At 46.1% G+C, this 14197-nt stretch overlaps 2 protein-coding genes across 3 annotated transcripts in view; both read right to left on the reverse strand.

The window, feature by feature from the left end:
• Nucleotides 1-312: 312 nt before the first annotated feature.
• Nucleotides 313-8722, reverse strand: SGK1 (serum/glucocorticoid regulated kinase 1). Of its 2 annotated transcripts, none has more exons than XM_066315429.1 (12): nucleotides 8396-8722; nucleotides 5691-5766; nucleotides 5176-5251; nucleotides 4642-4746; nucleotides 4133-4216; nucleotides 3898-4029; nucleotides 3501-3613; nucleotides 3173-3296; nucleotides 2740-2835; nucleotides 2471-2626; nucleotides 2271-2360; nucleotides 313-1550 (listed from the first exon to the last, which is right to left on the reverse strand). In XM_066315429.1, exons 1-12 carry the CDS (start codon nucleotides 8631-8633, stop codon nucleotides 1383-1385), a joined length of 1458 nt encoding a protein of 485 aa, XP_066171526.1. In that variant the 5' UTR covers nucleotides 8634-8722; the 3' UTR covers nucleotides 313-1382. The 2 variants fall into 2 exon arrangements, with proteins under 2 accessions (XP_066171526.1, XP_066171527.1); XM_066315430.1 differs by lacking the exon at nucleotides 8396-8722 and adding an exon at nucleotides 5867-6026.
• Nucleotides 8723-8956: 234 nt separating this feature from the next.
• Nucleotides 8957-14197, reverse strand: part of LOC136358542 (uncharacterized) — a 63677-nt gene continuing 58436 nt past the window's right edge. The window contains exon 4 of the mRNA XM_066314418.1: nucleotides 8957-9264. Coding sequence (XP_066170515.1) covers nucleotides 8957-9264 — 308 coding nt within the window. The remainder of the gene's footprint in view (nucleotides 9265-14197) is intronic.

Below are 14197 nucleotides of genomic sequence, written 5' to 3' on the forward strand. Positions count from 1 at the left end.
GAAAGCAGTACCTTCCCTTTGCTTGAGGCAGAGAACCTAATTTTGGGGAGATGGGAGCCTTTGTACCACAAAAGAACACCTACACTGATACACAGCCACTCTAAACACCCACAGCTAGAAGACCAAGTCATATCTATGTGCTTTGCCAAGTTGTATCCATGGTAAGCCTTGTAGGGGTGCAGTTTGATGGAATAACCATCACACACCTAAGCAAAATTATCTTAAGCTGATTGGCAGCTAGGATTTATTTTTAATTTTTTTTTTAAATCTTGCTAAAACCTTTGCTTTAAAATAAGACAGAGTTTATAGAAGTATTTTTCAGGATTTTACTGCAAACCTATGGGTCTGGTCACAAAAAAAATATGATACATATAACCATGTTAATTATATTACATTACAATGATGGTATACATTACAAGTAAGTCTGTAAGTTTAAATATACATCTAGAGTTACAACTGAATGTACAGATCTTTTTTACAATACATACAATCAGGAATGAAAATCCCTCAAACCCCAAGACCATAAATAATGCCCATTTTACAGATGATATCTTTTAAACTATTGAAAAAAATAAAAGGAAAATAAAAAGAAACCAACAGCTTTGACGGACTGCAGCTGGGGCATTTTGGTCCATAAAAACCCTTTCTAAAAATAGAAATCTTTTTTCATAGCAGCAATGCTTTCTGCAAGCATTTGGATACAAGTAATTGTGAGCCCATTTCAATAATTTTAGTTGACAGTATAGATTTACAAAAGAAATTTCAAAATTACACTTAATTTATCTTCCAAATATGGAAGAAACAAACAATGCCCCACATTGTGGTATCCTGCAAGTGTCACACTGATGCTTTAAACTAAGTCCATCTGTAGTACGCAGACCACACGCATACCATTTGTTCACATAGTAAACCCACATAAATGAACTGAGAAACACACTCTGCAACAGGGAAAGCTTTGGAGCTCACAAGATCTCATCAGAAAAAAAGGCACATTTCATAAAATCCTTATCACGTTCAGATAGATCTTCAGGCAAGGCTTTTCGAGCACAACTACAAAACAGCTTGTTCTTACTCCTACGATCTGCTGTAGCAGTCAACGGCAGCAGTCACTCTGTTTTTTCTTTCCCAAGGAGACAGCACCACTTTGGGGGAAGAACAAATGGAAATGAAAAGCCTGTAAAGCTCATTTAGAGAGTGATGTGCTCTTCAAAAAAGCTTCCAGCAAACAGTGTAGTTGAAATTAAGGCTGCAAAGCTGCCATGGTGGAAATGTGCAAATTCTCTTTCAAGGTGACTGGTCAACTGGCAGTTCCACCAGAAGGCCAAACAAAAAATAAAAACAATAGTTGTTATTATTATTAAAAAATAATAAAAGAAAAATGTTCACAAGAAAGAGTCCACGGGTGGGGCATATGAGAAGCCCAAAAAAGCCTCGGCAGCTTCTTTGACACTGGCGGTGATGAGGATGCTGTCTGGGGACTGGCCAATGGAGTTCGGGACTGGCTCATCTGTAAACTCCGGATCAAAGTGTCGCAGGTCACTGGGGCCGCTCTGTGGAAAGGGCAGAACAGCAATTTAGACCCAAATATTTTGTGAGTGTGCAATTCAATTCAATATGGAGACGAGCACCCTTGTATGGAGACTCGGTGTTATCACCTCAGGCCCACTGTTTAGCAGCCTTTGAGAGTTTTAGTTTGACCTTTTTTGTATGCTGTTGCACATTGTCTCACTAGAAACAAGATGATTCGATTCAGTATGGCTGCACTCACACTAAGCTCATGCAACAGAAGCTAAATGCAAACACGCCACCGACACACAGCAGGTTGCAGGGGAGGACTTTGATCTCCTAGTTATTAAATGAAGTTTATAGAATGCTCAGGAAATTATGGAGAACAACCTCCACAACCTGATCCCTCACTTTACATGTAAGTATATCTGACAAGCCAATTGTAACTCTGCCCTAGGGAAGCTACTTGTTCTCTATACCTTAACTTCCCCTTTAGTAAAATAGGAAGGCTGAGGATTATTTTAAATTTGCCATGCAGATAAAGTGTGTGAGGCAAAAAAGCAACCAGGTAAATTTAGATGGATCATCAGCAAAAAGTCAATTACCACCTATTTTTAACTTTGGGGAATGCAACTTTCCTTCTTCTGTATCTGTCCAAACAAACACAGCCATCCGGCCACTTGCCCCTGGCTCCTGGGCACCCCACAAAGACAAGGGGTAAAAAGACACTCTCCATGCACTCTATAATTAGAAGTGATACGTACCACATTTGGGTTAAAAGGCGGTGTAATCTTCTTATTAATGAGATCATCCCAGTTAATTGGAGAGAAGAAGATGTGATTCTTAATCTCCATCTGTTAAGAGAGAGAAAAATAGATTAATTCAGACCCAAGCTAATGTGAACACTATGGCCCAGTCATCCTCCCGCCACACTGCATATGGGCACTGGCCAGTTTGCACTTACAAAGTCCTCCTTGGCACCAAGTCTCTTTGTCCTGTCCTTCTGCAAGAGGCCTTCCAGGAGATGTCTAGCTGAGTTGGTAATATTTGGCTTCAGCTGCAAGGGTTTGTTCAAGATATTGTCGTACATTTCTGCAGTGTTCCTGCTGTAGAAGGGTGGCTGTGGGAAGCAGAAAAGGAGGCGTTAATGAGGCTGATAGGCAGGCATGAGGTTTCTTGTGAGGAAAAGTCAAGTAAACTAGTTTGGTCTGTCCTGAAGGATTTGTTGCTTACCAAGCCATAAAGCATCTCGTACAGGACTGCTCCAAGGCACCACCAGTCCACAGTCCGATCATAGGGCTGCTTATGGAGAACTTCAGGAGCAAGATACTGTGTAACAGAAGAGGAAGAGCCATGTGAGCCTTAGGGATATCTTTATGATCAAGAAAGATTCCCCATTCATGAATGAAAGCAGCTTACTGAATCCCAGCAATATCTAAGCTAAAGGAAAACCACAATATTTTTGCAAACAGGGAAATGGTTTGAGAGCTGCTGTCCTGCTCAGCAAGCTCCATGTGTCCTACAAGTCCTCACTGCCAGCCCTGTATTAGAAAGCCCATAAAGCCCGCTGCTCATGTAACCAGCCTTACACGCACAGAAGTCAGTTTTCACTGATGAGAACAGCTCTTGCTGTTGCTGACAGTGGGGGCCTGAGGGCTGGCCTTACCTCTGGTGTGCCGCAGAAGGTGGAGGTCGTGCCATTGTGCTCTATGTTTTCTTTGCAGAGTCCAAAGTCAGTCAAGACAATGTGCCCCTGTGAATCAAGCAGGATGTTCTCTGGCTTCAAGTCTCTGTAGGAAGAGATGAAAGAAGATAAATGTTATTTAGAGAAGCTGCAGTGAGAATATTTTAGTTGCAGCTGTTTACAGAAGTTCACTAAGCCACCACAAAATATTAAAAGCAAGTCCAAGCTCCTACTGAGCTGAACTTTTCAATGATTATTTAACAAAGCACGTATGTTTTTTTCCCCGAAAAAACTGAACAAGGCTGCTCACCGATAAACGATGTTCAGGGAGTGCAGATAGCCCAGTGCACTGGCAATTTCAGCAGCATAAAATCGGGCTCTCGGCTCCAGGAAGCAACGCTCCCTCTGGAGATGGTAGAACAACTACAGGAGACAGAGAGAACAAAGTTGTGTAAACGGCGCCAAAGCCTCTTAACAATGCACTTAATTAGACTCAACATATATAGCAAGGGAGAACAATAGCAGGAAATGGCCTAACGATCCTTTGGTAGTTCAAAACTTGGCAGGCAGAAACATTTAATCTAGTAACTTCTCCCCCATGACTTTTCCCCTTGCAACTTTTTTTGTACTTAAAAGGAAGGGTGAAAATGTCTACCCTACCACCATGCACATGATAGGAAATACTATTTAATTCTCTTACTGCTTACCTCTCCACCATTGATGTAGTCCAGGACAAAATACAATTTGTCTGCAGTTTGGAAGGAAAAGTGAAGCCCAACCAGGAAGGGGTGTTTCACATTTTTCAGCAAGACATTGCGCTCTGACATAATGTGCTTCTCCTGAAAACATCAGAAATCATTAGTATTTAGTACACTTGCCAAGTAGTAGCAGCAAAAATGTTTTTGATGGACATTGCAATGGCATTATGAAAGGGCAGCTTACCTCCTTCTTCTTCAGGATTGCTTTTTTCTGCAGGACTTTAACAGCATAGAACTGCTCTTCTGCCTTATGCCGTGCAAGGAGGACCTGAAAGTGCAAAAAAATTCCAGAACTGAACAATACTGAAATACAGAACAACTTGTAAATACAACCAGCAACAAGCCTTTACATTAGCTGCTGAGCACGGCCACATCCCTTTGGTTCAGTGTGCAAGCCCTTTGCTGGACATGCCTGACACCATTACCATTCTGGCAGATTAACCTGGCCCTAAGAAATTACATCTAGTTTCTTTCTCTTTCAAAAGCAAAGAATATCTGTTCTTCACAGAACTAGTGAACTGAATTCTATGGCTCTTTTATGACTCATTCAAATGCACGCCCCTGCTCCCTCTCCCTGCACTGGACGGCAGAATGTGCTCAGCTTTGGTTTAAGACCTTTCACCAAAGGCAGTACTAAACCCACTCTCTGGTATTTCACAGAAGAGCTCAAGAGTAAATAAAAGTTAAGCTTACCTTCCCAAAACTGCCTTTTCCAATCACTTTTAAGAAATGAAAGTCTGATGGTTTGGCATGTGGGTTGGATGATGGGCCTAGATTGATCTGCTGTGAAGGACTGGGCTAGAAAAATAAACAGAAACCACATTCATTAAAACAGTTCAGCAGTGAGAGTACCAACAATTTCTTTTTAAAAAATATAAATGAAGTGATGTTGAAAATACAGATTAACACTCTTATTGCCACTAAAACTTGATCTCTAACAGATATCTTAAACTAATAGGTATTGCTTAAGAAAAGTCTAACAACAGTAGCTTACTTAGAAGTGCTTGTTGAAGTCTTAAGACACATTCCATAACGAAATAACTCATAACACTTTCTTCATGTTTGAAACAGCAGAAGTTTCAGCTTAACCCTATTACTCTTTCTTGTTTACATTAGTGTGCTATGAGATGCACTAATGCAATACTCATGATGCTAACTAAATTCGCTACACTTCTATTAGTGGCTCAATTGATGTTCTAAAAACGTCACAGAGTAAAATCTACTTACTGGAGGAGAAGGATTAGCATTCATAAGTTCAGGCTCTTGAGGCTGAGAGATTTTCAAGATAGACTGAACTTCAGGGCTGCAAGAATAAGAGCACACATGATTAGGAGAGTTACCAGGAGCAGCAGGCAGACCTTTCCACCAGAGGGCAAGCACGTATCGCAGAAGAGGAGTTCTGGTTGAGCCTAATACAGAAGGCAACCAAAACAATCGATTCAACTTACGGAGTAAAAATTTTTTAGAGGCAGAAAGTTCCATCACACAAAGAAATTTATTTATACTCTAAGTAAGGCACATAATAGGGACTAGTCACTAGAAATCTCCTCCGACTTATTTGTTTGTCCCAAACAGCTCAGAGAGATTGTTGCTAGGTGAGTAACACCTTAACAAGACAAATAAACTCTTCCGTAACAGTAATGCCGGAGGAATTACAGCAAACAAGTGTTAATTTTAAACTAGATCTCGCAATATCTATTGATATTTTTGACTGAAACGGCCCCAAAATTTCTGATACTTACTGCTTGCATGCATAGGAGTTGGTGGCTATCTTCTGAATGAAGTCGTTTAGTCCCATTCTTCTCTGCTTCATGAAAGCTATAAAGTAAAAGGAAAGGAGAAACAAAATCGTTAAGCCACCCTGACAGAAAAACCAAAGCCCCCTGAGCATCTTCGGAGAAGTCCCCACGCCGCTCACCGATGAGGATGGCCACCATCCCCCTCATCTTCGAGTAAGTCAAGGTAGGACCAGACGCCTCGGCTGCTTTCACGGTCATTTTGAAGCGAGAGGGGAATAAACACCAGCAAGCGCACAGTACCACCAGCTCCCAGCACCGCACTGACTCGGCGAGGCGCCGCCGGCGTTTAAGTGGCGGCGGCGATAGGCGGGACCGGGGCGGGGCGGCGACGATCGCGCCCCCTCGACGTCCTTTGGGGGCGGACAGTGCCGCCTCGGGGGACGTCGAGAGTGGGAGGGGAAGCCAATTGTCGCTGCCTTTACCAGCTCCCCACCTTGGGCGCAACACTCAGGAGAGCCCCCCCCCCCCCAGTACCCCCGCAGCACTTTGCCTCAGGATGCTGAGCATCCACAGGCAAACACATCAAATCCCTTTATTTTTCCTTGACAGCAAATTCCCTATAACTCCGGCTCTCTTTCTCCTCCTCCCCCCACGTCTTTTTATCCGGCCCTACTTATTTTGCGGTTATATAAAGTTGAAATCTGGCTCTGTCTTTAGGACGACCAAGTCTCCCGAAAGTGTGGGTGTCCCCACCACCACCCCGCAGCCTGTTGTCCGCTCTGGGTCCCGCCGCACCGGGTGAGCGGCGATAAGAGACGCTGACGTTTCCCTGAAGGAGCCGCAGTGACTCAGAAGAACAAAATTTCCTGCCCGGTTTTCAATAAAACAAACAAATATCCCTTCTGTGTACTGCCCTGATCCTGGCTGGGACATAACTAAAAGGAAAAGAAAAAAAATAGAAGTATTTTTAATGCCAAAAAAGGAAACCACAGGGGAAAAAAAAATCCGTTCCCTGAACTTGGAGGAGAGCAGAAATCTGCTTCTAGAAAAGGTGGAGAGATGACCGAGGAATGGACAAGTGCAGTAACGGAGGTGAAGGGGAAAAAAAAAAAAAAAAAAAAAAAGCCTTGCTCTGCAGATTTTGTTTTTACTGTACACGGTCATTTGGGAACACCGTGTACTCAGGATTTAATGGCTCAGTCGCTTCCATGCGGGCACGCCGGGGGCACAGGAGCGCTGGGGCATGCACGAAGCCCAAGGTGAAAGGATGCAGCCGGGCCGCTCCTCCCAAGGGGCGCGGGAAGGCGCGGCGAGGGGCCTCCCGCCAGGCTGCACCGCCGGGGCGCATCCCCGCTGGCAGCCCTGGCACGGCTCAGGCGCGTCCGGGGGGTGCCGAGCTCCTGCTCCCTACAGGCGGCTGGAACTTTCCACCCGACGGGGTGTTATTCATGCGCGTGTTTCGCCTCGCTGTGCGAACGAACGGCTGGGCTGCGGCCAGCGGCTCCAGCTGCAACCTGCCCCCGGCCTCCCCCCGCCCGGAGACCGTCGTTTTACTCTTTATTTTTCGCTGTACCCGCTGCTGCTGCCGCCTCCCCCCAGAACCACTGCCGGCCGCTGGGCGGCATCCCTTGGCAGCTGCCTGTGCCCTGCGCCTCGGGGAAAGGGGGGATGGCAAGCGCCACCGCACAGCAGGCGTCAAAGGCAGCAGCTCACCTTGAACTGAGCAAGAGGGATGACCCGAAGTGAGAGACCCTTGCGAGTTGGGCACGCGTCTTTAAAAAGTGCTGCAAACGAGTTATAGGGGGAAAAAAAAAAAAAAAAAAAAAAAAAAAAAAAAAAAAAAAGCTTAAGAGGGAGGATTGCCAGCTGCGCTCCGAGCCTCCGGTGTCGTTCCCGGAGCAAGGGGCCCTGGCCCGGCCCCGCCGTCCCGGTGCGGGGAAGTGGAAGGGAGCCGGCGCCAGGGAAGGAAGCGGCGACGGGAGAAGCAAGGAAATGCGGACTGCAGCTGGCGGGGCTCTAGATTCTCCCACTTGCGGCTTTCCTCACTCTGTTGCACACAGAAATTGCCACTCTCAGTGCAAGTGGAGAAAAAAAAAATTCCCACATTAAAGTATGGGATTCAAAACTATCCTAAAAAAACCTCGGCTTGATAGATTGAAAAAAGACGCGGACAGTTTTCTCTGCCCCTTCGTATTGTTTTCAGAGTACTAGTGTTAAAAACCACTCGAGATCCACAGTTTGGAGGATCACCAAAATCTCCGTCCCCTGCCCGCTGCCCCCTGACATCTCCCGGCTAACGACGATGCCCTCCAGCACGTTCCCGCCAGCTGTGCACAGAGGCAAGCGGCTCCCGGCGCCGGGCAATCTCCGGCACAACCCACCCGCAGCTCTGCACAGCTTGCTAGAGGCTGACACCAGTGCCGCCCTCCCGGCTCAGCCGCGGCCCCCCACGCCGCCCGCAGGTGCCCCCGCTCCAGCCGGCTACACCAGCGCACTCGCCCTCGGTCAGTGTTTTAGCAAGGGCTCCGCTGCTCTCGCCAAGTCACCTGGCCTCTGTTCGTGCCAAGCGGTGCCGCGGCTGTGCCCCGCACGCACCCGCCTCTATCCCTCGGTGCATCGCTGCGCGGGGACCTCGGTGCTGGGACTGTTCTTTTGTTTGTTTTCCCGTGGAGAGTAGTTCTCAGGCCAGGACGGAGCGGTGAACCCACCTTTCAGCGACGACTTTTCCTCTTTGCCCCTCATCTTGCTGCCTGCCGGGACCCCGGGCACGGCGCGGCGGCGCGGAGGCTGTGGCTGGGCTCCCGCTCCCGGCCGCTGCTGCAATCCCGAATAACTCCCTTTCCTGGCCGGGCGGCCCGCAGGCAGGAGGGAGGCGGCGAGGGCGGCGAGGCCGGCCGGCGCTCCGGCTGACCCCTTTATGGACGCAATATCGAGGGCGGCTGCCATGCGGGAGCGTTATAAAGTTCAGCACGGGCCGCCCCGCACACTCTGCCCCGTTGCAACATCACCCTCAAAATTACTGTAATCAGCGCGCACAAAAACACACGCACGGGCGGAGCGGGGCGGGGGGGCCGCTCCGGCCCTCCCTGACCTGCCGGCCGCGGCCGGCCCTGCCCCACGGAAGCTTGAGCTGCCCACGCTCCCCCGGGCGGGGCGCGGTGCCGGCGGCCGCGCATCCACGGCGCGGGCCCGACGCCCCCTCCCCTCCGGCACGGGCCGAGGCGGGGCGGGGGCTGCCGCTGCTGCCCGCGGGGGGCTTGGGGCTGCGGCTACCGGCCGGGCTTCCCCGCCGGCCGGATAGCGCCGGGGCGGGACCGGCGCCCCGCTCCGACCTGGCACCCTGCGCCTTCCGCCGGCAGCGCCCCGGCGGCGCCCCCCGCCCGCGCGGCACCGCTCCCCGCCGCCCGCCACCGCCCGGCCCGGCGCCGCGCACCCCCGGCCGCGCCCCGCCGCGGGAAGCCGCTGTCCCTCCGTGCGGCACCCACCTGCGCCTCCCGCACCCGGCAGGGCCCTCGCCCCGTCGCCGTGCTCGAGGTGCCTCGCGGCAGCGATGTTCTTAACGTGGAAGGGAGGAATGCTACCCAAGGGACGAATTATTATTATTATTATTATTTTATTGGTTAAAATTAATGCAGCGTTTTAAGCTGATGAACTGGGTTCTCCAAAGCCCCGGGTGTCCTAAAGTTGCATTTTAAAACTTTTCGTTAGAATGACGGCAGTGAGCCTCAACAGTTGAAAGGCGTGAGAGAACACAAGGAACAAATAATCAAAGATCCCATTTCTCAGATGGCAAGTCTTAGAGAAAAGCATCAGACACCGTGAATGTCACAGTAAATTGCATCAAAAATTTGTATAGACGATGGCTTAGGGCTGTACAGCTAAAAAGTAAATACAGGAAAAGAATGGGAGAATTACAATGATGTCCCACACTCATGTTATTCTTCTACCTCAGCCTACAAAACTGACAAACTGTCATGAAATTCTAAATCTAAAGTTTTTCCAAGCAAAATGAGTAATAATAAAGAAGGTAGGTGCTGAAAAGAAAAAGGAATGGGAGACTCCACAAACAGAATAATAAAATTTTATAAAACTCTCTGCCCCAGGATATGCACACTCTAAAAGAATGGATGAGTTCAAGAACAGGTGGACAAATCAGTAGGAAAAAAACACCCAAGATTTAACTGCATAGGCAGCATGTCTGACCTGAAATGTTCCTGTACCACAAATCCCTGTAAACCAGGGATGGGTTGGAGCATATCACTGAATAGTTGTCTGTTCTTTCCTTCTCATGTAATAGTGCAGTGTTAGATAATGATAACTGAACAGCTAACCCAGTAACCCAGACCTTCATGGACCTTGGGCCCGTACTGACCTGACAATCTCATACTGCACTTCTGAGTGGCATGATGCTGCTTTATTTATAGAGTTTAACCAACTCAGGAAACCCCAGGAACTGCTGCTCACTGACAAGAAGGAAGAGAACTGATTTGATTTGTGACCTAATGTGAAGCATTTGGCTTTGCCAAGCAACTCTATTCCATGTAAAAGTAGCAGTAGGTAAACAGATGCTCATAAAACTGTTCACTGTGACAGCATCCAAAACAGGGCCCCACATCCAGACCCTGAGAGATGCAGGAAAACACAGATTTTGCTGGAATCATGTGAGACTTAGGCAGAAGCCAGAGCAGATACAACATGCTGGCTTACTGGTGTGGGTCACCCCAGGGTCCTGCTGACACAGAGATTGGGACATACCTGAAGAACTGACAGGAGGGATGTGATTTGTTTTATCTTAAGGAATGAACAGCAGCTCATCACTAGCATGGGCCTGTATTGCTCAAAGCAGTTCAAAGCACATTCAGCAGTAGCTGAGCAGGGTAAATTCGTCTCCCTAGAAAAGCCTCACTGTTTGGTGGGCTTATTCATCTGTGGCAGGCAAGCAGGTGTTAGTTCTCCTGCTTGACACTGCTTTCAGGGCACACAGAAACTTCTTCCTCTTGCCCTTCAGGAAGGTCAGAGGCTTCAGCAGCCCACATGGTAACTGAAACCTGTGAGCTTTCTTCTGCTTCTGTCCTGATCCTCAATGCCTGATGTGGAATTCAAGTGCCTCAATCCTTCAGGAATTCAATTCTCTGATAGCTTCTGAACTGCAGTTTGGCAATGAATTCAATGCTGAATGAATGAATTCCTGCTTATTTATCTTGCTGAATCAAAACCTTAGGATGCAGCAGGTTCCTTGAATTACTTGGCTGACTCTGGAAGGAAACTTCTTCAAATTCTGCAAATATTTTCAGCACTATTTGGCTTTGGGTTAATTAGATGAAGATGAAGTTCAGGCTTTAGACTGCAGGAACGACACAGCCCCCAACTACAGAAGACAATGGCACTCCTTAAGAGCATCTGTCTTCTGAAGCAAAATCTCAGAAGCTTTTATTTTCCTCTTGTAAATCCCAAACAAACAAGTCTCCGACCTTGTAATTAAGTTTCATGTTCAACAGCCAAAACTTTCAGTCAAGACCTTCAGGCTGCCCCCAGACATGATGTCTATGAGTAGCAGTAAACAGATAGGAACTGAGTAACAGCTTTAATGACAACCACAACAGAGATTTTAAATCAGGAGCTTTTGAATGCTGTCAACAGGTCTGATAGACACTGTGTTGACAGGAGGTTTATTGACTGAAGCCCCTACAAATCTGGAAACGTCCAATTGATTTCAGTGTCATATTTTGTCAAATACAAATTTGGAACATCTTTTATTTCCCTTTTCTGATGCTTACAGAGCAGGTTTACTGCATTGTCAATAAGAAGCTTTAGTGCCAAGGGATTATGCTTACAGGATCACAGAGTGATGCAGAACTGTGCTGAGAAAAAAAGTAATTCCCATCCTTGTAGAAACCAGTGGAAAATTACAGCATTCTTTAGATGAACTGACCTCTAGTTAAAATAGCTGATAAACATTGCCCTGACCTCCATTTTAGTTTCAGTACATGGATTTGAGTCTAATGCCGTTGTTGTCACTGTGACTTTATGAGTAAATGTTGCAGGTATTTCAGCCTGTAGCAGTCAGAGAGGGATGACTGCAGAAAAACCCAGTTTGTGTGCCTTTCTCTGAGTGTGTCTTCCTGGGAGTATGCCACGCCAAGGTTAGTAAAAGTCCTTGCAATGTTGTGTAGTCTGTCTAGCTTAGAGTTCTCATAAAACCGCATTGGATGACAGATACTTAAATTCATTATTGGTGTTATGAACTTTAATGTGCTGTGACTGCACAGAATCCGGTCTTATCAGAACTGAATAGTGCTAATATGGAAAAGGAGGTGAAAACATATGATGGAAAAGTGATGAAAAACGAGTAATGAGAAAAGCGAACATTCTTAATGATGCTATGAGTTCAGTGTGCTGGTGTCCTTTGGTCACGAGGCAGCCTTACGTGAGGAGATCCAGAATAAATAGTGTAAGCATATACTGTCAGCTGACTCTCGCACTCAGATTTTTCTCTTCCAAAACTTTAATTTTTAAAGTATAATAGCAGAAGGCCATTTAGGCATTTTCCATCAAGGACGCAATCTGAACATGTTTCCTTGCACATCTTGCATGAAATAGATATGCTGAAAAACAAATGTCAGCTGAACTAACCTCGCTATGGGGTCAGCTCTTTTCCCCTTATCTCTTCATCTAGTGTTCCACTAGGTGTTGGCGACCATGATATCTCAATGTCCTTTATGTGTATACAAAACCCCCATCATCATGATTATCATCACCATCAGCTCATTATCTTAAAAGAAAAGATCTCTTTAAGCCTGTAAGTCTTCCAGCAACCTTGGAGATAAGGTACTAAGTGATGTAAATAGTGAGAGAATTTGTCAAAGAGAGGAATTTTTGATAGAGAGAAGTTCAGCTGGGGCCTAACTCAGAACAACAAGCTTGATTCTTGGCGATGTGAAAAGAGAGACCTCATAAAGGAAGAGGAGCACTGTCAGGTGTCAGTGCTTTTCCTCTTGGTGATACCATCATGGCTCTTGCCATTACATTGAGTTTCAATATTCCTTATTATTTGTAGGGGGTTTTCTTTCAAGAAGTGTTAAAGGGTGTTCCCGGCAGAAGGACACAAAATATGCATGCTGAACAGGGCTTTATCTATAGTGATTTGTGTTTAGTGATTTATAATTCTAGGAGGTAATGGGTCCCTTGCAGAACCCAGATAAATGCGGGGTTATTACAGTATTTCTGAGTATAGATTGATAAGCTAGAGAGCAAGGGAAGAAATCTTAATTTTGTCCTAGGTAACTCATCCAAAACAGAGTAAAAAAAATTGTATATTCATTGATAGTATGTTAATCTTCCTTAGGTTTTGGTACTCAAGTTAGGCACACAGTCACCAAACGTACCCTCCTTGGTCAGAAGAGACAAGCACCCTGAAGGCAACTCAGTGCCTCTGTGGCCTTAATCAGGCAGTGTCTACTGTTTAGTAGAAGGAGTTTGGTCCTGAAACCCACAGATAAGTAGAGGCTGATTCGAATTATGGGTGATTTTTTTCTTATTTCTGAAGCTTTACGTGTAAAAGATGTGGAATCACTTTAGAGAATCATTTTGTCAACATACACTGAGAGAACTGGTCATTTTTTATTCCTGATCTATATATATTTACTTAAAAGAAAAAGTCCTGTGGAAAGTGTAAACACCATTTATGTTAGTCAGAGATTCCCAACCTTAGTCCAGTTTAGTTATGGACCTGAAAGAATACTTGTTATGTGGTTATAACTCACCATAGTGTTCCTCAAGGTGGAATAATACATGTTGTCTTCCAGCTAGCAGTCCTGTGTGGTTGTGTGTTGCAGTGGATATACAAGACATACCAGTTTTCTTGAAATTAATTGACATTATCTTGCCTTGCACTGTGCCTGATACAATCTCAGAGAGATGTGAAAATATTAGTTCTATTTTACAAAGATGGGAATTGAACCACAGGGTAGACAGTGTGTCTCATCTGTGGCAGAACCAAAAATTAAATGCTGAGCTAACTTTCTCCCATTCTAGTATCTGGATCAAGATTACAGTACAGCAATATATATTCCATATCTGCCAGCCTTATTTGTGTAATTGCATGCATTGTAAACAGACAGTTTTGGATGGCAAGAGCCAAAGCAGGCACTGCAGGCATTTGCTGTACCTTGCTGCTCTGAGATATCTGATATTACTATAGCCCTGGTTCCCTTCCCAGCATCATCACAGTGAAAAATGAGGGACTTGGAACACTGGCACCTAAAAGCCTGTTATTCCAGGAAGAACCTGCATCTAGATTTGTGGGGAGGGAAGGAAATACAACCATATTCACATTGAACTGGCAACTGCTAGCGTCACCTGCCACCATCCAACATACTGGAAGTGCCAGGAAAGTGCTTTTCCCACAGCACATGATCACCACAAAGAATATTACAGTAAGACAAAGAAGTCCCACAGCTGTTTCATAGGCAGACACAAAAAGAAAAAAGCCACAAACATTCCCAGCATTA

Source organism: Sylvia atricapilla, chromosome 3 (genome assembly GCF_009819655.1).
Source record: "Sylvia atricapilla isolate bSylAtr1 chromosome 3, bSylAtr1.pri, whole genome shotgun sequence".
In the NCBI taxonomy this organism is placed as follows: domain Eukaryota; kingdom Metazoa; phylum Chordata; class Aves; order Passeriformes; family Sylviidae; genus Sylvia; species Sylvia atricapilla.